This window comes from Onychostruthus taczanowskii, unplaced genomic scaffold, assembly GCF_017590055.1.
Source record: "Onychostruthus taczanowskii isolate IOZ18803 unplaced genomic scaffold, ASM1759005v1 scaffold7, whole genome shotgun sequence".
NCBI classification, from domain to species: Eukaryota; Metazoa; Chordata; class Aves; order Passeriformes; family Passeridae; genus Onychostruthus; species Onychostruthus taczanowskii.
In genome coordinates, this window is record NW_024504786.1 from 8,987,762 (window position 1) to 9,013,991 (window position 26,230).

The following is a 26,230-nucleotide window of genomic DNA, read 5'->3' on the forward strand; positions in this document are numbered from 1 at the left end:
CAGGGCTGCCCACATGACCCCCTTCCTGCTGGCACTGTGTTCCACCCCCACAAAGCCCAGGTGTAGTTCTGCACTCTAAGGTACAGCAGGGCCAAAGCCCTAAGAGACCCTCAAGATATTTGAGTTCTGTGAGGCAGGAGTGGGGAGTCAGGAACCCCTCCTAACCCTCAAGGAAAGTGAGCTCCAAGAAGCACTCACATGCTTCCCTCAGACCTCCCTAGCAAGCACAAACAGCAACTCCTGTAGTTCTACAGCAGAAAGAGGAAACCATCCTGGCTGAGCCACTTTCACCAGCCACAGGAGGCCTTCAGAATGGCACAGACAACACATCGAGCCATAAACCAGCTGGCCCAAAAAACTAACAAGAATTAACAGAAGTCAGTGCTGGGAACAGGCTCAGTGATCTCTTGTAAATCATTAATAAGGCTTCTATTTTTCTTTCTATTTTTCTCTTTTCCTACTTTTAAATGACTCTCCAGCCACAGTGTGGGGGGAAGGGATCATCAGGTGTCTAATCAAGAGACACTGCATGCTGGGACCTGTAATACCTGCAAACTGTCCCCACTGCATGGAGAGCAGCTGCTGGCCACAGGCTGCACTTCTCCCCCTCTAGCCACGAGCAGGTATTGTACATGTGAAGTGAACCCTTCTTTCAGCTGCTAAGACACTCGAGTTCAAGAGTGAGGGATGTGTGTTTACTCGCCTTTCAGCAGAGATGCTCCAGATTTTCACACAGCATGCAGCCTATAAAGGGGGGGATGAACAGTCCCAGATGCATTTTGGACTTGCCACCGTGAGCAGTAAATTAAGAGGAAATGAAGCTTAAAAGCAAGACAGGGCAGCCCTGAACAATGCGCGTGCCGTGGTCACTAACACACTTAGAAGTACCTCTCCCGGCAAGGCTGAGATTTGCCTTCCTAATACTGTGCTGCCTCTCTTGATGGTTAAAAAGGCCCAAACAAGAGAGAAACAAAGGCTCTTTTAAAAGATTTTTCTACTGGGAGGAAAAAAAAAATCCCTGTGCATCTTGTTCTGGCTTTTACCCTCTCTTTTTTTTTTTAAACACATAAAATATTTTAAAAACCATTCACATACTGTTATTCAAGAAACTGGCTGTATTACTAGGGGAAAAAATAGCCCATCTCGAGAACAAAGGCTAGCTCTGTGTGTCTCTTTCTCTCTCGCGTGCCCCCTTTACTCACCTACTCCGAGTTCCATCAGCATCTGCTCCAGGGCTTTAATCTTCTTCTGTCCCACCGAGCTTGGCAGTTTCATCTGGAACACAAAGGTAACAGAGCCACACAGCTCAGAGATAGCCCTCACTCACAGCCGTCTAGTTCAAAAGGCAAGAGAGCTTTTCTTTTTATAGTGCAGGGGGAACAAAAAAAAGAAAGGGAGAGAAAGGAAAATCAAGTGGTAAGAGAGGGAGACAGGGGCTGAAAGTTTTCAGACTAGGTCTGAGGGCAGGTATTGAAAAGCCCGGTCGTGAGGGCTTTTATTTTCTCTCTCGTGTGTGTGCAAGACACGCTGTTTTACAGTTTCCATGTGTCACTGAATTAACAACAAAAGTTCTTCTAGGCTTCAAACCCTCTCCTGCGGTGCCCAGCCCATCAAAGGGCTCATTTACACAGCGGCTAATGTGCAATGCTGCCCTACTTTATTCGCTTTAGCCGGCCTGATTAGACTCATGCGCTAACAGACTCACTTCTCCTTTTACCTGCTGAGCCCCAGACCTGTGGGATTCATTTACAGAGCAGGCTTTGTAACAAAGGGGAGAGACAGAGAGAGCACAGTTACTTGACTGGCGGAAGTGTGCACACACATTTACATCGGAGCTAAGGGGCTAGGTGAGAGAGGAAGCATCAGATGTGAGCTATGAAAGGGAATTGGAGCTGGCCAGGAGAGGAAGAATGCACACACTTAGCAGGGTCCTTCCTCTGCATTCATTTGGGCTCTAGCAGGAGTGCTAGCTGCTCAGACCAAGCATTTATTAGATTACCAGCAGCACAAATGCAGCTGGCACAATATGGCAGGGAGAACAGGTTTCCAAGCCCTGCGGACATATTCAAGAAGAAATGAAAGCACTCTGCTATGCTAGAAGACACACCAGGAAAGAAATGGTTCTCGTGCTGCATTGTCCAACACCCTTCTGCACGGGCACAGGCTGCCCTTCCATATCCAGCCTTGGAAAGGTGACCTCACACCTCAACCTGAGGATCCCAATCACCAAGCCAAGCTGCCCAGCAGGCCATTGGGCAGCCAGGAGGCAAGAGCATCCTGCAGCCATCCTGCACACACCACCTACTGACCAGGGGCCCAAACCTCAGCCACAAGACCACCAACCACGAGTCTGCAACGTGGCTGGGAATGACCTGAAGGAAGAAACATTATTCACTCCACCTTACAGCTGGCCTCTGAGGAGAGCTCCCTGGGAGGGCCTGTGGTCACCTTACTTCCCATAGGCCACAGGCAGAAGTTGCCCAAAGCAGGCAATCCAACATCAGCCTCCCAGATTAGAGCCATCGCTTCCAGTGTTCACTGCACCAACAAAAAAATGCCAAGAGGCTCCATCTGGAACTTCCTAATTCCTCTGAATCAGGAGCACTGCATGCACACACACATCCCCAAACGGTGAGAGCTCTAACCTTAACTCAGCTATGGCTGTGTCCCATCAGCTGCTCCACAACAGCAATGTAGGACCTGTGCAGGACCAGAAGGATCCTGCCTTCTCCATAACATCAGTTCAGCCAGGCAACCAGAGTATGGATGCCACAGAGCACCCCAGGGGAATGGGCTTTCACGGTATTTGCTGAGAATCACCAGGTCCTTTTTGACAGATATTAGCACCACAAAAAAGACTCCAGCAAAGGACCAACAGGGCTATTAGGGGAGGGTTTCTAAGAAACTAGCCTGACCTAGAGATAAAACTAGGTCAGGAGCACTAGAGATAAAACAAACACACACCTTCATGCAAAGAGTTAGCACAGGTAAGGACTATAGGATGCCCCTGCCTTTTTTTTTTACCCCAAAGGTCTTTGGCTTAGAGCTGGGGTTTCTGCACAGCAGTCAATTCCATACTTCCTCCCTACTTGTAAAGAAACTGATTCTTTGTGATTCACCACAAAATGACTGTTTTAGCAGAAGAAAGGCTGTCAAAGTTATCACGTATTTGGATTTCAGTCAAGTCTTCAGCCCAGAGTCTCAACTTGAGCAGAACCTCACTAAAAGAGGTCTTCTGAGGAGCTCTGCTGCACAGACTACCTACACAGGCTCTGCTGAAAAGGAGAGGGTAGAGCCCTAAGATAAGGCAGCCCAGAGCACTGGGACAGGAGATGTTCTGTTTATTCCATGGGTGCCATTATGCAGCTAGCAGCAGGATGCCAAGGAAGGAAAGGTCACTTTGCACAGCTTAGCAGAAGACTGAGTAGTCAGTCTAGAACATCAGGAAGATATCCCTGAAAGCAAGAGGATCCACCCCAAAGAACTGTTCCGCGCCATGAGGAACCATTCAGAACATTTCAATGGGTGACATAACCAGCTCTGCCTCAGCTTGGAGGGCTGACCTAGTCAGAAGGTACTGCCCTTAATTTGGGGGACACAATGAGCCCAGCATCTCCCCACTGAAGAGCTTGTGGACACACAATGCTTGTGTGACTATCACAGCCCTGAGAGTGTCCTCACTCCTGCCTCAACACCAGACATTGCAGCCTTTTCACCTAAAGGAAGGATTTCCTTCTGTTAATTTCCCTTCTGGCAAAAGTATGCTGGGCATCCAGCTCTGCCTCAGCTTGGGGATGTATGGGCTGACCTAGTCAGAAGGTACTGCCCTTAATTTGGGGGACACAATGAGCCCAGCATCTCCCCACTGAAGAGCTTGTGGACACACAATGCTTGTGTGACTATCACAGCCCTGAGAGTGTCCTCACTCCTGCCTCAACACCAGACATTGCAGCCTTTTCACCTAAAGGAAGGATTTCCTTCTGTTAATTTCCCTTCTGGCAAAAGTATGCTGGGCACCAAGCAAGCTTCAGGAACAAAGGACAAGAAAAGGTCACCCTTGGCTAGGCTAGGTAGACAGACAGGAGGTCTTTGTTTGTTGGTTAGTGGAAGAGCACAAGCTTTCCTCCTGGGAGGCCTCCACTAGCTCAAGCAACAACTGGAAACGCAAACAACCTGGCAAAGCCTTCAACTGTGATGTTGTGCACACCTGGATCATGTCCCACAGGAGTCTGGTCTTCACTGACACTTTTGAAGATTAGAGGATGGAGCAAGGAGAGGCAGGACAAATTAAACTTCAAAGAAAGGAACACTTAAGATGCTGAGGAAGAGTGGGACTGTGAGTTTAGTTTAAAACCACATCAATTAAGCTTCCTTTTAATTCAGGCAGGAGGATCTGGCCTGCAAACAGGAAGGCTTCATTGGTTTCTCAAAGCAAGAGTATATTTTAATTTTACCATCATTAAGAAAATGTTATGATTTATGTGGCTGCTGTCGGACTAATATCTTTAGAATTTAGCTGGCTAAGCCAATTCATCTCTAAGACTGATGAAGGCTGATTGCTCTCTATGCAAAATGTATTAAAACTAAATGAGCAGTCTATTACTCAAACGCTGCTGATAATCTGTTAGCCAAGGTCCGTTAGCTGGGCTGCCTTGTTGCAAGAGAGAAGTCTTCATGCTCTGTACAGCTCTGATAAGACCAAGCTTACTTCAGGAAGCCCTTCTTTGTTCTGGTCTTTCAAGCAGATATCCAGAGAAGCAGCATAGTGCTGGAAGTGGTGCTCACTTGCCCCTCATTCCCAAAGAACAAAGCAGTCTGCAGCGGCCACAAGTCCCAGCCAGCAGCTCAGAGAAGAGCTCTCTGGCTCATGATGTCTGCACTGTGGTTTCTGTGGGCCATATTTCTGCATTAATGAAAACACCCCTTCAGGCAACCTTACTGCTGACACCACAGCTCCTGGGATGTTCTTGGTGTTGCCATGGATGGAGGCCTCCACAGGGGCTGAGGAAAATTATGTTCCTCAGAGAACTCCAGTGAGCAACCACAGCTTCTGAGGTGAATGGCATTTGCCCTTTTCTTTCCTTCCTCATAGTAGACTATTATTGTTATTTATTATCTTTAAAGTCCCCATATAATAATAATACCTGGGAAACAGATTGCTCCCGTCAGAAAACTGATTAGCTGGGATTTTTGAGGTTACTATATTTTGGATGCTCTTCTCCTTTGACAGCCTCTCCCTACAGCCCTCTTTGCAACACCAGCCTGTGCTTATAATTACACCAACATCACTTTTGATTTAAGGACTGTAATCCTTTGTCCTTGCTATAAACAACCTGCATTAAACACATGAACTATGTGTACCAAGAGAAAAATAAAGAGCTACAGAAAACTGTGAGTCGACACCACAAAGCCACAGTACCACAGCCTGCCTGTGCAGAGAGAAGCCTGGGGTACACAGCCTCTGCTGGAATGCACTTGGTCTGGGAGATATGGAATACAGAGCACTGACCTGCCCTGCTCTCCCCTGAAGGAGGAGGACATTGCTCCAGAGCTGGGTCAAGCAGTTTAAAAAGATCAGACCAGAGCACCCACCACACCTTCACAGCAAGGGCTGGGACTGGGGTGGACTCTGCAGTTCAATTTCTGTACAGGATCTCACCATGGCGTACCCTTGAGGTTTTGGATGATACAGGGTTTTTATTTAATGTTCGAGGCATTCCGCCAACAAAACCTTGCTAATTCACACTAATGACTAGGAGACCTACTGCAAATTAATTGCTAATTGGCAAAATTCATTAAATTAACAAACAGGATAAGAAATAACCGAAGATATAGCCTCCCCAAACAGATTTGGTTCATTTATTCTTGTGTGCCATTCAATTTTCATGATTTATGCTAATACTTTTAAGCATAGTTGTAAATGTATTTGAATCTAGTAGTAGATTTTAGTAGAGTAATGAAGTCTAAATAATAGCAGAGCTTGCAACACAGTCCTGTTATGTCTCACAGCATCACCACCCCACAGGTAGAGGCTGTCATGGGGATCTGCAGTAGGAATGGAAGAGGTCTGCAGGATCTACAGATTCAGTCAGGGCACTTGAGTGATTGTATTTGTGTGGTCATCTTAAATGTCCTGCTCTCAATCCATCACTTTCTTCATAAATGCTCCTTTTCTGATGCTCCCAACTTCCCACTCCTCAAAAAGTCTTTTTTGTGCTGAAACCTTTTGTCTGGTCTACCACCAAAATACAAGGTTTTTAAAATTAATTAGTGGTTATTTAAATATTTCACAGGTACCCTCCCTGATGCTGCACTTCATTTTAACTGAATTTTAAGGTAGGTTTTTTCTTAAAATCAGCCTTCCCAATCCTAAACAATATAACTGTCCTAATAACATTAACCCTAAAATCTCCACACATCTGACCTATGCCTGTACAGCTGTACCTGTGGTTTTATGCACCAGTATTGTTCAGCATTATAATACAGCTCACTGACATTGAAAACCACCTTCCTTATGGATTTCAGCAGCAAGAAAACTTTCTCATTAGGCACTTTCTTCATGGATATCTTTAGAGTACTGAATGGTTTAGTGGATTTCCAGGAAGGTGTGCTAAAGTTTCAGATGAATAATGTTTTTTGCATTTTCTGCCTGAAGGTCAAACATTGCTGAGTTGCATGGCTCTACTCTGCAGGAGCAGAAAGCCTCCACTCCTGTACAGTTTTAAGACTCAAGAAGGAAAGAACCATATTAAGTACTTTAGTCTTAGAGCTCCGGAATTTGAAAAACCTCAGCTGTAAAATTCAGTTTTGGATATGAACTTGCACATTTCTAAAATTCTGAAGTGCTTCACTGAAGTGATGCAGAAGAAAGAACTGCACAGGACATTTTTACTGGGGGGTATTTTATGCCAAAAGTACATTCCCAGAATGACACTACAGTATTTGGCTTTAAGCAAACCTGCAGATTCCCAGACAGTCCTACCCCTGCCTCTCACTACAGGCATGAAGACCAAGCTGAGACCCTCAGAAAATGGAAGTGGCTGCAGCCTGTAAGCTGTGTCTGACAGAAACAAATCAAGAGCACAGCAGTGTGCACTGTGATTGCAGGGAGGACCCTAAGACTGGCCACAGAAGGGGGAATTCCAAGGACACTCTACCATAGGCACAAGAACATTACATAAACTTACAGATTAGACACAGCAAAGTGTAGCAACACATGCATCTAGTCTTGAATTGATGTTGCTTTTCTCTTAAATAATTTAACTGAATCTCCACTTACACAAATACAAACACAGTGACTAATTACAGTCCAATCATTATATTGGTTACACTAATGAAAGAAAAAAGTGATATATATGGAGCTCTGCACATGTTACACACAATAAAACTGGCTGATGAATGACACCCCAGACTGTGTCACTACGGGCACACAAAGGTACTAATAGCTTCTCAAACCCAGGAATGACAAAGGTCCCTGAGGCCTCATACTGCATGGACACTGTTTGGCACTGGATGATTCAACAGAAGCAGCAACATGGAGTGTCCTTTCCAGAAGTGCAATTTATTTTACAGATCCCACTCCTGTACCCAGAGTGCTCTCCTTATACCCGAGAACCTACTAAGGCTTTGTTCCAGATGCTCTCCCACATCAATGACCTCCACAAAAAAAAGGTGATGCATGGATTTTCCTTCTGCAATTTGACATTAACTGCCTTTTGGTTTAGCTAAAAACAAGAATGGAGGAAAAGATGTGTTGGATTCACCTTCTCTAGTTCATTCAAGATTTTGTATCCTTTGCAGTTCTCTCTAAAAATAAATACACCAATATTTTCATCTTATTTCATTCTCTACGGACAGGAGTTTGATTAGGAAATGCACCAGCACTCTCTTGGCCCTAATTAAAGGGCATATAGTACAACAAATAGATGGCAATGCCACAACATGAATTCGATCCAGCCTGCATCATTTCTTCATAAGTTTTATTCACAGAAATGAGAGAACTACTTCCCTTCTACACCTGTCAGACTCCCTGTGGAAATTACTCCCAGCCACTCTCTTGAAGAGTGCAAAACATACAACTTCACTAATGAAAAATTGCTAGCAGAAGCAACAAGCACATCTCAGCTAACTAATCCATGGGATGTTCAGACCTGGAAACATAAACTTTCCCCACCTAATAAGGGTGTGCTGATCTCCATGAGATTGATGTCAGAACGCCTTGGAGTGCAATCAATACAAAGCAAATAAATAATTGCTTCAAGTAATTAAATTTATCAAATCCAAATAAGAATAACTGGTATTTTATGGAACTGCTTTCAAAAGCTGAACCTCTGAAGGGATGGTATTGATCACAGGAGGACAGACAGATGTGTCACATGTTCACTGCCAATGAAGTCTGGGTTTGCATTAATGACAGGGAAGGAACAGAGCCAGCAGCCTCCAGTGCAGGGTAAACAGCCAGCATGCTTGGCCATGTAATTATTAGATCAAATATAGAGAATAAACATGTCTAAACACATACATACAACCCCATCTTCCTCTAGAAATATCATTACCTTGGACTTGCAGGAAGCACTTAGTTCTCACTCCAAGGAAGAAAAAAGGAAGAAGCACACACATGCTTCCCCACACAACCACAGTAAATTCTTATTCATTAATCAGTGCTAAAAAAGTGCTCAGAAGGCTACTAAACATTTAAAAGCTGGTGAGTGTGAATATTTGAATCAATGGGTACTGAAGCTCTACTTGTAATTTTCCTTCCTTTACTTCTTTCTTAATTTGTTCAACTGGCAAATTGTCTACAAGATCCCAGTTAAGCAGATGGAGTCTGGCTGCTGGCTGGAAGCCTTTTCTGAGGGGAGGAGGCCAGCTTTGAATGACTAAGCTGGAGCATCCCTCAGTCCTTTCTGCAGACTGAGAATTCTACAAACATGTTCTCATCACAAGGTTTTGTTTTGTTTCCAGATGAGACACCACTCAAATCAATTATCTTCCAGTTCCTTTGCTTTCAACCTATGACAACTGAGCAAGGACACAGACATGCACCCCAACATGCAGGAGTGGGTACAAACATCCACCCTTTTCCATGTATCATGTTCTTTCTTAAAAGCACTGCTGCAACAATTCAACAGCATTACCAAAATCCTAAATTAAAATCCACAGACAGGGCTGAGAGAGAAGAACTTAAAACACACTGCAGAGATGTTAAGTATGCCTAAGTCAAGCACTCTGAACACAACAACAACAAAGGTTAAATTTAAAAGAAAGCTGAACATACATGGTACAGAAGCACTATGGTGAAATCAGAACAAACTCAGTTCTGCCCTACTGAAGCAACATCATGCCCAGATCATAAACATGTGGTTACTCTTTGTTTGTCTGGATCCTGGAAAAGATTCAAGTTCAACAGCTCTCATCTTCCTTTCCTTCAGGCACATCCACAGCAAAGCATTCCTTCCTCATAGCTCCATGCTTTCCCTTTAGTCTTTTCTTCACCTTTGCCTGTTCAAATTTCCTACACATCTCTCTTTTCCTCTGGCTCTTTGGCTGTCTGACCTCCCAGCTGAGCAGAGCTGGTATAACAGGAAGTTTTCCAGAAGTAATGCTTAGCATTTACAGTAATACACTTCTGATGTTATTTTCATAACACTGTTTTACTAAGATCAAATGCAAAGGTCTAAAATTCTTTTCAAGAAACTCTCAGAAGGCTCACCCCTTTCCAAACATATGCTACTGCCTCCTGTTCTCAGTGGCACCAAGGCCAGCTTCTCACTGCCTTAGAGAAACTTGCAGTCTGTGCTGTCAGGAGGCAGAGGGAAATCCCATGCAGAGCAAGGGCACGGGGGCTGTGGCCTTCTTTGCCTGTGGCCACAGTCCCATGGAGAACAACGGGACACTGAGGCCAGTCTGATAGAAGCCAGCTTGTCGAAGTCACTGCAGAAGATTACTCTTCAGCGTCTGCTGAAGGAGAAACTTTCAGTTATGAAGAATAATGGCTGTAAGTGTCCATTAATCCTCACAGGGGGAAAAAAACCACCAGTCTTCAAATTCAGCTTGTCCATAAGATTGTGTAAGCTGTAATGACAGGGGGAATTTGAAGAGCCATGGCTATTGTCATAAAAACTACTGGGAACAAATTAAGTTGAATACAGATTCCTAACTTTTTCTTCAAGGACTCATTTCTATAAATTAATTTTAACTCAGATTTCAGACTAATTGTAAATCCTCAGGAAAAAAAAAGTCTCTAATCAAAGAGTAAGTGCTATTATCCTGGGGATGATATGGTACATTTTTCACACATGACAGAGGTTGAGCCCTGATCTCACTGCGAAATCCAACTTTACCTAACCACAAAGAAATAAAGCACAATAGCAAAGTATGAAATAAAGGAGGACAACAGACGCCTTTAGGTGAGGAACTCTTTAGGTCTTGAGGCAAAAGAACTTACTGCAGGACAGCACAAGCTTTTAGAAATCATTTTTCAATGTGCTAAGGGCAAAACATCTTATGCTGGATGTTGTCAGAGTATGAATTTGTAGAACTTCATTCCAATTCCTCACTTAGTCCTAGTCAGCCTCCACCCTGATCAATTCCACATCACTGGAGATCAGAGGGTTTGCCATATAAATCCCACAAGTAAAATAATTTGGATTAGCATGGACTGTCAACTCCATAACACTTGGCACTTCAGCACCTCTTGCCAGTTCAAAAGGCCTGTGCTGACCTCATGTAATTAATTCTCCCCACCATACATCTCTGAAGCAAGTGAGTCTAATAGCTCCCATTTTAAAAACAGGGAAGGCTTGGATAAGGAAGCCAGGTGACTGGCTAAAAGCCACAAATGAATTCATTTTTCTGGCTTTGAGGTAGGTTTCACATTTCCAAATAGCAAAGTGCTGTTTTCTCACCTAGATCAGTGACGAACCATCTTTTTAATTCACAAACCACTGGCAATTCTAAGAAGAGCATTTATCTCCTTAAAATTGCAAGAAGAACATAGAAAGTTGCTCTAGGTCACTCCAGGAGCTTGGATACTGCAGGCTAAAAGTTGCTGAATCAGACTGCCATGCCTCAGCTTAACACTGCATCTTGTGAGCATTAAAGGGAACAGATAAAAGCATGTAGCACCCATTTTCATGAAGGCTGGGATTTGAATTGCCTGTTTGGCACACGAAAAGGCTGCTGGCTTTGCCAGATGGTTCCATCACCGATACATTATTGCTCAGCTTCTCTTCCAGAGGGTGTAAAAAAATAGAAAAGATCAACCATTACTTATTAGTTTTCAAAATCCAAATCAATCTCCATAAATTACTCTATTTATCTTAGTGCTTCAGAACACATCTGCCACATCTCAATAAATCTCAACACCTGCACTGCAATCTCGCTTGTCACTGCACTGCGATTTCCTCAAGGCTGCAGCCCCTCACTCAAACACGCATCCTGCAGAGGGTGGCACTGGTGCAATGAAGGGGCCCCTCAGCAGTGACCCTGCTGAGGCATCCCACCTCTAACACACACACACCAGTATATTAAAGCAGCATTATCCCAAACACGTTTCTATTAACAGCAAGATCTGAAACCAGGCTGATATCAAAAGAACATTCCATAAAAACAGTCTTTTAAATGTACTATGCCAAGTGAGGATGCCTGGCAAGGAATGTACTTATCCAACTTTACTATAATTATTTTTTTTCTTTTTTTTTTTTTTTTTTGGATGAGGATGCCTGGCAAGGAATGTATTTATCCAACTTTACTACAATTTTTTTTTTCTTTTTTTTTTTTTTTTTTTTTTTTTGGGCTAGGAAAAAAGCAAAAAGTACTTCTATGGGCACACAGGATTTTGACATCAAAACTTCTCCACAAAACCTTCAGCTGACCAACAAGGTTTAAGTTACTTGATATCCCAAAACCTGTGGCGAAGAGGCAGGTGTCAAGTCTTGCTGATACTAGAAAGCAATACAAAAACAGCAAGAAAGTTCTTTACTCAGGAGTATCTCTGCAACAGACTGAACATGGGGGTTTTTCCAAAAAATATGTTCTAAGATAATGTAAACAGAAAAGCTAAAAATTCTATGTGTTTATGTGTTTCTGGTTTTTTTTTTCTTCAAGACACAAACCTGAACATCCAGTTCTTAATCATCTTAACTAGATGATTTTTAAGGTCCTTTTCAGCCCAAACCACTCCAAAAGAACCTCTCAGCTAGTAACACACATGCTCCAAGGGGCCCATTAGATCTGGCAGTGAGCTCTGTTTGGACTAGAGAGCTCCATTTGGTTCTGTTACAGGTGTCTAACAGCAGAGCAGGCACACTAGTGACAAACACCAGCAAGTTCAGGTGCCTCTGCAAGGCAATGAGTTGGCTTCCACAGAGCCAGCATTCCAGGCTTCTGAGTCTCTACATTTATGGAATTCCTTTCTTATTTTAGAGGCAAGAACTTGACTTTCTTTAGCTATAAAAGGATGAGGAGAGAGCCAGGCAAAGTGAAAGACATTAACAGAGGTCCCATGGGAACAGGACAAGAGCCTACCCTCTGGCTCCGCAGCGTGACACCTGCAGATTTGAAGTCAGGAAACTTGATGCCAGCAGTCTCAGGAACAGCCTGAAAGAGATTGAAACAGGATGTGTTGATGGAGGAAACACAAGAAACACAACATTTCATATAGTGACTATCTGAAGGGGAAACACCGTTTCCTATGACAGAGAACCACCTGCCACAGCCACATGTCAGAGCTGAGGCAAGAGGAAAATCCCAGGCAATGGGATTCAGTGGGAAAATCCCAAGCAATTCATTGAGAAAAATACTCCAAGGCATCTTTGGAAAGCTCAAACATTTTTGGTCAGTTGGTTTAAATGCACTGCTCTGCACAGAGACTGAAATCCACCCACACAGAAACCCATAAATACATGGTATTTATACATATTTGCACAGTATCATCCTTATCCAACTTTGACCCATTTCACTGATCAAAACAGCCCAGGACTTCCCTAAATCTTGCCTTTTGACTGTAAACTCTCAAAGGAATGAGCTGAGAAACCTCTGATCTGTACAGACCTGAGGCCACTAATGAGGATGCAAGGACTGCCCCCTCCCAGGGAGGCCTGCTGTTCATACATGTTTTGCCATTTGTCCACTCATTAGACAGTTTTCTTTCTTACTTCATACTTTAAGCACAGCATTAAAATGCAGCAAACTTCCATGTTTCTGCTGCTAACAGTAGAGCATATAGCTGCATTTCAATGAAATGGAAAAAAAAATAATGCAACCCCTTATAAATCTATGCTGATGAGCAAAGCAAAAGGTGAGCAGACTTTTAAACTACTAAACCAGGCTATCTGTGCACTGAGTGGTGTGGGTTCCCCCGAATGGGTCAGCAATACTTACAATTCAAGCTAAGAATAGCCACAACCTCTGCAAAACACATGCACAATTGTGTTTTTCCAAAACCAAGTCAGCTCGAATTTCCCCATTTCTCTGGAGACAGCATTTGCCTTGCTGCTTCCAGATTTCTCTGCAGAGAGGCTCTGCAGCTTGCTCTTTCTTTGTTCCAGGCAGGGCTGAGACAGCCAGGGCTGCCCCAAGATCATAAGAGATGCTGAAGGACAGTGACTCAATTTCTCAAGTTCCATGCCAACAACTCTCACATCCCTATCAGCTGTCTCTGGGTCTTGGTCTTGAGATGGCACCCTGCAAACCACTCTGCACGGCCAGGCATTAAGATTATTTCAGTTATCTATTGTCTGTCCAATGAACAGAGGACCTGAGAAAAGACTCCTAAACGCAACCATGGAGGAAAAAGTATTCTCTAACTACCACCAGGGCTAATGAACTTGTAGAGATGACTTTGATCTTTGGCAGGATACAGCCTCCCTGCTTGTCTTATTAGAGACAAACAAGGCTGCAATCAAAAACCAATCTTCTGTGCTTCCTTTACACGAAGGCTGGTTTCCAAACTCCCTGAACTCTGCCCCTCAGCCTGTTGCTGAACACCCTGACAGAAGCAGCGTGGGGAAATCAGCATCACTGCCTCAGCCAAGCCAACTCTGACTTGCATTCAGCAATAAGCAATTAAATGGGTTCTTTTGCCTCATGTGCCTGTACAGCCTGTACATGCTGTAAACGCTTCAACCTCAATTGACTCTTTGCTAAATGATTTTCCTTTGTTGAAATGATGCTGATGCAGCTCCCGATTCAAATTCTTAGTTAAAATGCAATTTTTTTCTTAACATTTCCTGGCTATAGTTGGTAATTGACTCCTAATGGACTCTGTCATGGTTGAAATGATGCTAGTGCAACAACAGAAACTGCTTCTCTGCCCACCCTGGTGTGCCTGTGCACTACATGCATGCAGACAGGCCCCAGCCAACATTTAGGGGTGGCCTCCCTTGCCTTGGTACCCTCATTATCTTTCCAGCCCCATTCTCTAGCCCTTTTTTTTTCATTCCCACCAGCGACAAACTGCCTTCTTTACACGGAGATATGCCAGCCATGGCTGAGCTTTCCCAGAACAACCCTTTAGGGAATTCAATGTACAAGGTGCCCAGTGATATTATACTCATCACACAGCAGGGACACACATGGGACATGACACACCAAAAGAGTGTTTCAAGGAAGTGGTGGCCATTAGGCACACTTCAAGCAATAACTGTCTAGAATTCACTGCTTCTCCCCCTCTCTGTACAGAATCTTTTGGAGGAAAATGACTCAAGTGCTCTCTATTCACAAGGTGGAGGGACAGGAATTCCCAGGGACTCACTGGAAATATCCGAGATTTTTTTAACAGTCCTTCCCCACTGAAGGTGCTGAATTTAGATCAGTCCATGTTGTCCTCCTCTTTCCAGTAAGGGAAACCGAGGTAGCACCAAATGTGAACTGAAAGTTGTGTTCTGGGCCCCTTAGACTGCAGCTCAGCTCATGGAGAAATAGCAATAGCTCCCAGAATACAAGAGTCCCACAGGGCTGCTCTGATCACAGCTGAGGATCAGGATAGAGGCATGCACTGAGCTTGGGGAGATGCTGCTGAGATCCAGGAGCTGGGGAGGAAAGGAAAACTTGAACTAGAAAAATAAGGCAAGTGAAAGACAATGGGTTTGTGGGCCAACCGTACACAGCAGTAACAGAATACACTTGGAAGAAGCAGGGAGACAGATGCTTCTCCTTGCCACGATGCATTAACAGTTGGCATTATTTCATCCCTTTTCTCAGGCAGGGAAAGAGAAACAGGACTTAAACCAGCATTTTTCAAATGGGAGAGAGACCAAGAGCACATCAGGGGACTCTGACAATGGCTGCCTTACACCAATCTCCCTTCCAAAGATGTAACCAAAAAACATCTGCCAGAAGGCAGCCAGCAGTTACTCCCACCACCCTGAAAGGGCATGATCCCCATAGGACTGCTGCAGAAAATGTTACTCAGCCAGAGCATAAACAGGGTAAAGGGGAAAAAAAAGAAAGATAAATGTTTACAGGCTTCTCTGTCTCCTTCTTCTGTGGCAGCTTCTTCTTGGGAGCCTTGCGCTCAGCACGCCTCTGCTCAGTGGTGGTGTCAGCAGCTGTGATGAGCTTCTGCAGGTCTTGGGTTCTCTTTTCTCTCTCTTTCTTCCTGGTTTCAATTTTACGGAGCTCCTGGATGAGGTATTCTTCTTCTGCCACCTGCAGACCAGAGCACGTCAGGGCAGTCAGAGAGCAGAGGAGGCCTGGCAAGGCAAGGGGGCCATCTACCGATAGCAGCTCTGCCCCGGGCCAGCCCGGGAATGATTTTATGCTCCTGCCTAACTTCTTGGATTTGTAGAGCATGCTATAATCCATAACCTTACCCTGTACGCACGGCAGTGCCACTCTACAATCTGACAGGTCACAACATTTATGATGCACCCTTCAACAATCCATAAATTACTAATCCCATCTTCCAGAGACCAAAAGCACAGAAGGGTTAAAAAGCCCGAATATGCTGTAGTTGCAAATGCAGTGTTGTGAAAAGAAAAAAACTCTCCCCTCCCCAGTCATAGCATATAGAACCTAGAGCAGCTATGCCTAGTACTGACACCTGTCAGTGGGGTGAAGAAGCAGAGTAAGTCACATATGAACTTGTCCTTGGAGGGAACTAACTGAAAAGGCTCTCCCCCAGCCTATGGAGAACACACTTTCTTAATCTCTGAACTGCAGGAACACTACATAGCTTCAACATAGAGAAGAACTAAGCATGTAGATTTAGTCTTTGATGCTTTCTGGAAAGATTTTTACTCTCAAATAAATAATTCTCTCTCCACAAGACTCTGGTACTCATAACAACATTGAGAATTTGCTTCTATCAGAGGACTAATACAGTAAGTGTCACTGAGAAGGTCCAGAGACCATTATGCTGCTCATGTAGGCCTTTCTCCTGCATAGTCAGATTTCTCAATGATTGTCCTTTTAAACTCCTTAAACAGACATTAACCCGACAACAAAAGCTGTACTCAGGTGTTGCTTCTTTTTTATCCAGCCCTTCTTTACCTTTCCCACCCTCTGGCCTGCATCATACACCTACTGATTCAACTTATCAATCTTCTGGAGAAGTGAGGCTCTCTTCCACAAGTTACCTGCTCTGGTGTCCTATTGTACAGCCTTTCCAGCTGTTCCTTCCTTCGTCTCTCATGGCCAGCATCAAAGACTGGGATTTTTAGGTCTGTGCCCGGAGCTGCACGAATGTTTGCCAGCTTGGCACAGATGTGGTAATACCGTTCCTTCAGGTCCTCCACTGACCTTTTCTGTGGAAGACATCACAGGATGACAACATTATAGAAGAAGTAAGCAAAACCTTGTGCAGTAGCCACCTAAGGACCACAAGTATGTGTACCCACATACAGTACAAGAGAGAGTACCTGGGAGGAAGGCCTAGCAGGGACCCTTACAGGTGCCAGGGGAATGACAGGGAAGGAGGAAATTCTCAGTGAGCTGTGTTAATTAACTGCCACGGTTTCACAGCTACCACTTTAAAAATACCCACCAAAAGATCCAACAGTGCTGAGGGTTTAGAGACAATACAGCAGTGGAGCATCCTGAGCAGTGAAGATAAAAGAATGCAAGGAGAGTTGAGAGGAGAAAGCCTGCAAGCAGGAAACTGCAACACATGTGCAGGTCTCCGAGTTGCTCCAGACAATGGTCATTCAGGTCACAGCCAAGGTATCAATATCACCATCAATTCACTGCCCATGATTTCATGAACTGAGCTGTGTTCCATAAACCAAGCCCAAAAGATGTTTGGGTTGCTCAGCTGGGCATACTCTTTGTTATTTTACTTTGCTCTTCATGTGAGCATTTCAGAGGATAACAAGGAGCTGGTCTGTAGATGTCACATCATTCCTTATGTCACCAGGAGGCATGGAACCAGTATAGTAGATCAGCAATCATGACACCAGGGTTGCAAATTCAGACCACTGATGGTCCCTGTTTCACAGCAGAGATGATGGAAACCTGCATCATGTCAGATCACAAGTCAGGAGCAGCACCAGGGAGAAGTCCCAGCCCCCAGGGTTCACTGGCAGATCCTTCTCCAAGGGCCTAGACTGAAATCCAGAACACCTAGCCTCCTCAAATGAACTCCCTAGCTGCTTATCTTCAAGGAACAATGAGCTGTTCTCCTAGCAGGTGCAAACCTTCTGACTTTCTAATAAAACACAACAGGGAATGAGAACAAGTCACAGTGGATTTAATTACAAACAAAGCAAACAGCAATGCCTTGTGCTGGAAATCCAATATTCCTTGCTGCCAATAATTCATTATTTTCCCCTAATTAAGTTGATATAAGGGTAATTTGGTCTTTCAAGTGCAGAAAACCCTGAACATGCCATAGCAGCACTTGGCCCCCAGGACTCACCTTGAACTGCTGGTGATCGTAGCGGTCATGAATGACTACGAAGCGCAGATCAAAGCGCCGAGCCAGGTCAAAGAGATGGTCTGTCTCAGCTTTGGTCCACGCATCGTCGTGGAGATACATCTGGTACTCCTGCTCTGAGTAGACAGGAACCTGCACTGTCTGTGGAGAGAAGAGAAAACCATGGTAGCTCTCCTGCAGCACTGCCCTCCTCACTGCCAAGACATCTGAGCCAAGAGCATGAGCACGGCACTGACAGGAGGGAGCTGCCAGGACCCTGAGCGATGAGTCCTCATAGGAAACATGATGAGCAGGCTTGATATGGAGGAGTGTGTGATCCCAAGGCCATAATGTGACATTCAGGGAAGCCTACCAGGAGCTACTGCCTAGGAGGCTGAAACCTATTTCAGATGGCTCACACAGGCAGAGGTCAGCAACCCACATCCTGACTATGGGTTTCAACATTTCAGGCTAACATGACAGTGAAACCAAGATTCAGCCAGCCTCCCTGCATTCCTCCCATACAGCAAAACCAATACAATGGCACAAAGTGTCCTGACAGTTGACTCTCTGCTTGGGTTGGGACATGCTCACTTGTACAGGAAGAACAGGAAAGGCAAGGAGCAGTAATCCCCAGCCTTTAGCACACCTTCTGCTTTGATACTCAATCTACTTCTTTCATGTTTGCTGCAGACAGCATCATGAAGACCTGAAAGACTGTGTACTGTACAACTGAAGGCCATAAACTTGGCAAATAAGTTTGTCCCTACCTTTCCCACAGATCTTTCCCCCAGCAGGATGACAGAGCCAAATGGCAGTCCAACTCTTACAGTGTCCCAGGTGCCTAAAGGACCAAGCCCACATTACTGTCCCCAGCCTAGAACTGCTCTGCAAGGGCTCTATCCAGAACACAAGTGTCACATGAGTACTAAAGAAACAGCAAAAATACTTACTATATTAGGGGAAATCCCAGCATGTGGTAAAGCAAAAGTGTAAATAAGCCTGTGCTTTCCTCCCTTGTTGCCCCTCACTCCCTTCCTCCTGCAGCAAAACTTTGCTCAGCCTGAGGAGGTCCTGCCTCCTGAAGAAAACAGTGCGCATGCAAGCAGCAGATGTGCCTCAACACCTCTGTGGTTTTGTGTCCTGTCATCCTCGTGAACTCCCTGCAGCTCAGAGGAGCATTTCTAAGCCTCCAAATAACAGCTTCTTTAGGTCTACTGTCCTTCCTCTATCACTTAGACACGGAATCTCAAAGGTGAAGCAGATCTCCTGGGGATGTACTGAACCTCAACCTTCAAGTACCACTTCCACCAGGACCAAAGCCATCTGACCAGACGCTGTAAGGATGTCCCATGCACATCATGAAACAAAATAATTTCTAGAGGAGCACACACACATGAGAAGAGCCAGCAGGGCCCTCTGCAGTGGATGGAAGGGAAGGTGGCAGATGCCTCATCAGACAAGAGAATGTGACAAGAGCAAAGAAATTTCCAAAACACTTCCTCAGCCCCCATTCACGACTGCTCAGATGAGAACCACTGAGAGAAATCATAAGGTGGGAACAGATGGAAAGCTTGAGCCAACCACAGGCTGACTATACATTCAAATGCAACATAACCATGAAAAGGCAAATATGATCCCCAGAGAGGGATTTCCAGCAGAAACTGGCAGTGTTTCAACTGCACAACAAGAATACTGGCAGGAATACCAGCTACAACACTACTGATCCCTGGTCAGGAAAGATGCACTGAAATGGAAACAAGTACAGAGAAGAGCATGAGTAATGGGGTGGTGAGCCTGTCTTCCTACAGCCTAGGAAGACAACACAGCCCAGCAAAGGAAGTCTGAAGGAGAATCTGACTGCAGGCTTCAAGTGTGCTAGATGAAATGAAAGGAATACTCATGGGAAGAAAAGAACAACTGAAATAAGAACAAAGAAATTGACTTGCAAAGAAATGCCAATTTAACATGGAAAATTTAACCTGGAAATGAAATGGAGAAAAGACAGTCTCAAAGAGCTTCCCAAGGAAGCACAGGAGCAGGAAAAGCCAAGTGCTTTTCAAAAGGAACTTGATCAGTTTATGAAAGGGACTGGATTGTGGGAGGACCTGAAAGAGTCAAGAAGAGAATTAAATGGCCCAGAAAACCTCTCTCAGTCCAACATTTCACACTATAAACTCACAAAATTATGAGTATTAAATTAGCTGAAACTGCTCAGGATCCTGGAGCCACAAGACAGCTCTGTGAAGACATCAGCACAATGCCTAACAGAGGTAAAAACTCAAACCGAACAGTAAAAATTATGAGGGAAATAGAGAAAAACAGCCCACATAAATCCATCATCCTCTCATAAGTGGAACACTCACTCCCAGTCCACACATTTCAAAAGAAAGGATATTTGAGAACAAGAGAGTGCACAGGAGTGCATGTGACATTACAGAGAACACAGTACACAGCAAGGACAATTTACTACATCATGTAACACAAGATCTTTGAGGGACTAAACCTCAAGGCAGCAGTTTGAAATGAGCAGAGGAAAGCACCTTTGCACACCACACAAAATTAACCTGAAGAACTCATTAGCATGGGTTACTCACGAAGCAGCTTTCTGCCCTGAATGTACCTAGCAAGAATTATTAAACACAAATTTCAAATTAAGAAATCCTTAAGCCGAAGACCACCAGAAAATAGGAAAATATGCATTTGCCTCATTCTCATACTCTTTCACTAAGCCTTTACTGATGGTAGTCAAAAAACCCAGTATTGGCTGAGAGGGCTTTGCTCTAACACCAGCAAAGCTGCTTTTATACTCCTATTTCAAACCCTGAAACAACGCTCAGTGTACATGGTGAAACCCAAGTTCACATTTTGGATCTCACAACAAAGAGGAGGAAATTGTATTGGAGACTGGAAGCATAGAGAAAAGAGAAAGCAACTGAGCAGTGACCCAGGAGCTCAGTTGAAGAGCTTGAGTGACCAACAGGACAGACTACACAGGAAAACAGGCTCATGCCAAGGGGAGAGAAAGATTCAGGCAGACGTATCAAGTATGTTAGAAGAAACCCACATACAAAGAAAAAGAGTCTGGAAAAGTAAGTAAATTTCCTCTGATAAGGCAAATATCTGCAAAACTCTTCATCAGTGCCTTCAACTTTCTCAACTACAGCACCAGAAGGGTAACAACTTGCTCCTGATATTACGTAATTGTGCATTTGCAGATGGCAGAGGTCTGTACCACTAATCTAAAGGTTACAGCCTTGCTGAAGGCTCTTCTGTCTGTCAGCTCACAGAACCTGATAAAGTTAAGGAAATGAGAATCATATAATTAAAACACCCAGATGTGATGTGTGGCCCCCTCTGATAAACTCAGTTGAACTCAGCCAAAACCAGTTCCAGCAGTAGAGGCTTAGAGACAATTAGCCTCACAAAGTTTCACTCAGACAGCTAGGTAGGTGCCTCGACTAAGTGAGTCATACTTCAGACTTCCACCCCAGACATCAGAGAAGAGATACCACAGGAGGCTCTTACCAATGTCCCAGCTACAGGCAAAGCATCAGTCAGAGCTTGAGCCTTCTAACATGTAAGGTCAACCAACCACTTAACTCTGCAGGAAGCTAAGCTTTGTTAGAGCTGATGCTCTGTGGGTTACAAACTTAAAATATTGTATATGGTTACACACAAGCGGAGCTTTTGTGGAATCATGTCAGCACACCGTTTTCTCACTCTTTCATATTTGCATCATGAAGGGAGTTAAATTACATTATGGAAGCACCCTAACTCTGCTCCTTCCTAACTTTGGAGGTCCTGACTTTGAAGTATAAATCTTGATGTCGTTTTCTTTGTGCATACACATAAAAGGCGCAGCCACTCAAAGCAGATACATCTGGGACAAAAGACAGCAGGAGATTACAACAACACATTGTGACAATTTAATGTAAGATGCAAAGAACAGGGGACTGCACCACACTGATACCACGAGAGCAGTTTCAGAGGGAACGCAAAGTAATTCAGCATCTGTGCTGGAATCTGGCCAAGAGGTTGCAAGCCACCTTTTTGGCCATGAAGCTCAAGCCATTTTTTTTCATACTGAGCAAAATAGCAAGATTTCTGACTTTTATGTCTCACTCAGAATAGAATACCTTTTACTGCCCTGAGCCTGTAATCAGGTCGTTGGTCAGGAACAGAGGTAGATATCACAAATCCTCCTCACCAAATCCATGACTGCACACCTGAAACACCAGGGTCTCTACCAAGCTCTGACCACATACAAAGCCTGCTTTGCCTGAATGGTTTGGAGACATCAGTCCATGGTCACATGGCTGCAGGTCATGCTGCAATTCAAAACGCAATTACCACATCTAACTCAGCCTTCACATGTTGAAAGAATCAACTTCCCTTCTGCACAGCCAAGAAACTGACTGAAGGGTATTTTCCAGCTGCTGTTTATATGCTTTTGTTTGAAAGTGCTCCCACTTACTTTATTAAATCTGGCAAAAGGGTAATCCTTCCCTTCCTCTGCTGCCCTCCTCCAGTGGTAGAACATTGCTCCATCTTTCCTCGCTGGGTTGGTGAAAGGCATCCACTTCCAAGGCCGGACTTTCTTGGAGCCCAGTTTTGCTTTGACTGTTCGATAACCCTGAGTTGTATCACTTGGCAGCAGCGGAGGTGCATCCCTGTGGTGGAGAAAAGTGCTAGTGATGAGAAGCAAGGAGCAGTCCTAGGCAAACCCAAAGAAATTTCAGGCTCAGAACTCTTTTTGCAGATATAAAAGCAGGATGCTATTCCCAGCTGAGATTAAGAAAGAATTAGATACAAAGGCTAAGAGCCCTGGTTTGTCTGTGTTAGACTATTTTGCCTGTATCTAATTAATTTCCTATATCGAGCAAACCCCTCAAATTTGGAAGAGAGAAAACAGACACTGTCCATGACTAAGAGAAGGGCACAAGCATGGGCCGAGCACCAAGGGGAATCAATCTGGGAAGCGAGCCTGCTCCTGGTTTCAAGAGGATGCTGCCCTGCCACCACACTCCCAGGCCACCCCACAACCTGCACAGACGACCACGTGCTCTTACTTTTTGTCAGAATAGAGAAGCGCATAAACTTCTCGGTGCATTCCTTCCGGCCTCTTAAACGTTAACGTCTCTGAGGATTTCTTGGATTTTTTCTGAAACAAAAAAATTGCACTTTAGATTCAGAAGTAGAAATTCCTGAGGGAACATTAAAATTGTACAACCTGGTGCCCTGTGAAGGTTTTTACTTTTATCTGGTTTTAGACACCTTGAATTACTCCAGGAAAGTGCCTATTCCTGGTGGAAGACACTGACAGACAAAATGTACCCACTTTCAGTGATAGGGCTTACCAGTACCCACATTTGCTCTTGCTGATAACACACTTAAATTCCAAGCTGAACATCTGGCTGTAGATTGCAGGGGCTGGTGCACTAATTCTTTTCCCACTAATCAAGCACCGTCCTCCCTCAGAAGTATTAATGCATTTAATTACATGATTCCCTACCTTTTCGAGTAAGAAATGTCTTCCCAGTTTTTATAGTTTTTGTCACTTTGTTCTGCAGCACCTTCAGTTTTTACCATCTGTGATTACACCCTCACAGCAGCCCCTTGGCAAAACCCCCAGTGTCACCTACCAAAGTTCTCCAGCCCCAGCTCTGCTCTCCCATTTACACAGCAAACAATTTTTTTTGACAGTTTCCTCAGAAGAGGAATTCGGTGTACACAACTCAACCTGGCCCCTAAACTCTTGACAGAATTGATGGTCTCTAAGACACAATCCAACTCATACCCATACACAAGTTCATCAGTAATCAATTGTATCAGGTGATCAGCTTTGGGGAAAAGTTTACTGAGCATTTGGTCTAACTGTACCATCTTTATAACTACCACCCCAGACACTACTATTACATACTTGCTTACTGTATTACTACCCAATTTTAAATCAGAGTATTTTTCAGTAGCAAAACTAACATTGCATCATAAATTGTGTTAAATCCATACAGTCACCCCTATCAAGCAAATTCAAGATTCCACTGAAAAAATAAGTCCCTGTCATCTTGGACTACAACTGCTTTCCATAAAACTTCATGACAGATGCATTCTGTCAGCACCTTTTCATCCCCAGTCAAGCACCTTTCTCCCAGTGTGTCCATCACTTTGCCCAGCAGCAATGTAAGGCCAACCAAGGCAGTTACCCACAGGTCACCACACACCCTGTATGAACACAGGCTTCTGGAAATTCCCCAAAGTTCCCAGATTTATTAAAAGTTAATATCAGCAGGCCAGAGATCAGCTCAGCCAGCTCTTTTAGGAGTTGAGAACAAATGACTTGGTCATGCTGATTTAAATGTTTTTATGCCTAGTAATTTTTATTTTAACATTCTCAGTCACTAATGGACTGGAAAGTACTTCATGGTTCTCTTGTGATTTCAAGACATCAATCTGTTTCTTTTCTAATTGAGAACAGATCTATTTCCTGAGTGAGAATTGCACTGTTATTAGCAACTCTGCACTGTCCATGCAATAACATCTTACACCTTTGGTTTGGCTTCGTTTCTGTACTTTGCAGAAATTCAGAATGTTTCATTCAAACCCTCCTGCACGCCTCCCAGGATTTTCCCTGCACCTTCCCTTCCTGTCTCTCCCACTACAGTAAACTTGAGGAGAAAACCATCTTGGTCCCTGCTCCAAAGAGACAGCCAGCCACCAGCACTCCTTTGGTCTGTGCTGCCTAACACACAAACACATTTAAATCAAGGAACTCACAACTCCAAACACTCAGTGGCAACGCTCACGTGAATCCAGCCATCAGGCTGCTCACCAGACACTGCTCACCAACACAGCCCGTGACCAGCAACTGCAACATTTCAGCCTTTAAATGACTGAAACTCACTGGTTTTCCATCACACCAATTATACTGTGTGCCCTAGCCCTAGCAAGGCAGTGAAACCAATGTTTCTCTTCAGACACAAACGTTTCCGTTTTGTTTTGATTTTTTCCCCAAATACACAGGCTTTACTTCAAATCAGACCATCTTTGTACCAGAGAGCTCCCTGGGCTCATTTCAAAGCACCTCCACATCTCGTAACTACTCCTAAACTGACATTCCCAATGCCTTGCAAAACATGGGACACCCATGACCTTGCCCAAATTTAAAACACAAAACACAACAAGACACTGTAGCACATTACCCCACAGAATGCAGCACATCATGTCACACATCCTTAACAGAGCTCACTAACTTGCCACATTCCCCCAGGCAATGCATCCCAGTTGTCCCAAGCCCCAGACACAACTTCCCCACACAGGCTGGAAGACTTCTGTCATTCAGTCGAGTCAGACAATATTTTCTTTCTTCTAAAACAAGACTGTGTCATATTATTTCCATTTGTTTGGGGGCTAGACACTTCACAAAATGAGAGTTTTAGAGACAGCTGGGAATGTCCTGGGGCCTGGCCCAGCTCAGCAGGACACGGCTCACCCAGCTCCAGCTTAAATCCCACAGCAGATGCCATGGCACAGGTAGCTAAGAAGGTACACGCTTAATTCCACCTTTTCTTCCAATATTCACCCCAAACACCACATGCAAGGCCAGCGAGTGCCTAGAAACCACGCAGCAGCCCCTCAGGGCACTGCACTTCACCTTATCCGAATTGATGATGTCCTTTTTGTTGATGGTGCCCGTGTTCTCTGACTCCACGCCTCCCAGCTCCAGGATGTCCCGTACATCTGCCCCCGTCGCCATGTCTCCGCCTGCCCTCTGGCCTTCTCTGCGCCGTCCTGTCCGTCCCCTCCAGCTCTGGGAGGGCGGGAAACCGGGGGCAGGGGGTTAACTCCCGCGGGTACCCCGCACTCATACAAACACGCGTAGGTGCGTGTGTATACACATACACGCACGTATATCCGCACACACACACGCATATACATGCACACGCACACTCACACACTTATATCTACATAGACACACACCCCCCTCGGCCGCCTCCCATCCCCCCGCCAGGCCCAACAACGGGGCCTTGCACCCGGCGGGTCCCGGGGGTTCCGCACGCCGCGCCCGCGGCCCGCGGCCCCGCGGGGGGATCTCGGGAGGCCCGCGGGAGGGCGTGCGAGACGCGGCGCTCCCCGCGCGGCCGCGGCCGCCCCGCTCCGAGCGGGACCCGCGCACCCACCGGCGCCGGCTCCGCGGCCACCGGGACGTGCGGCGCATACGGCGGCCCGGGCAGAGCCGCTTCCGCTCCCGCCAAGAGGCGCCCGGAAGTGCCCGGAGCGCTTTGGGGGACGCACCACGCGGGGGTGAGGGAGAAGGATGGCGGGTTCGAGTCCCGCTCCGGGCAGGTCGTGGCCGCCCGGCCCGAGGCCGCCGGC

The 26,230-nt window shown here is 45.1% G+C and overlaps 1 protein-coding gene across 2 annotated transcripts in view; it reads right to left on the reverse strand.

The window, feature by feature from the left end:
• Positions 1 to 26,107, reverse strand: part of DMAP1 (DNA methyltransferase 1 associated protein 1) — a 30,209-nt gene extending 4,102 nt beyond the window's left edge. Inside the window, exons 1-9 of one of the 2 annotated variants that reach the window (XM_041421933.1) lie at positions 26,035 to 26,107; positions 25,509 to 25,664; positions 22,927 to 23,018; positions 22,332 to 22,527; positions 17,858 to 18,016; positions 16,581 to 16,748; positions 15,466 to 15,651; positions 12,529 to 12,600; positions 1,203 to 1,275 (exon numbers count right to left, since the gene is read on the reverse strand). In XM_041421933.1, the coding sequence (XP_041277867.1) occupies positions 1,203 to 1,275; positions 12,529 to 12,600; positions 15,466 to 15,651; positions 16,581 to 16,748; positions 17,858 to 18,016; positions 22,332 to 22,527; positions 22,927 to 23,018; positions 25,509 to 25,610 (1,048 nt within the window). In that variant the 5' untranslated portion in view covers positions 25,611 to 25,664; positions 26,035 to 26,107. The other variant, XM_041421932.1, reaches the window with a different exon arrangement.
• Between the last annotated feature and the right edge of the window lie 123 nt (positions 26,108 to 26,230).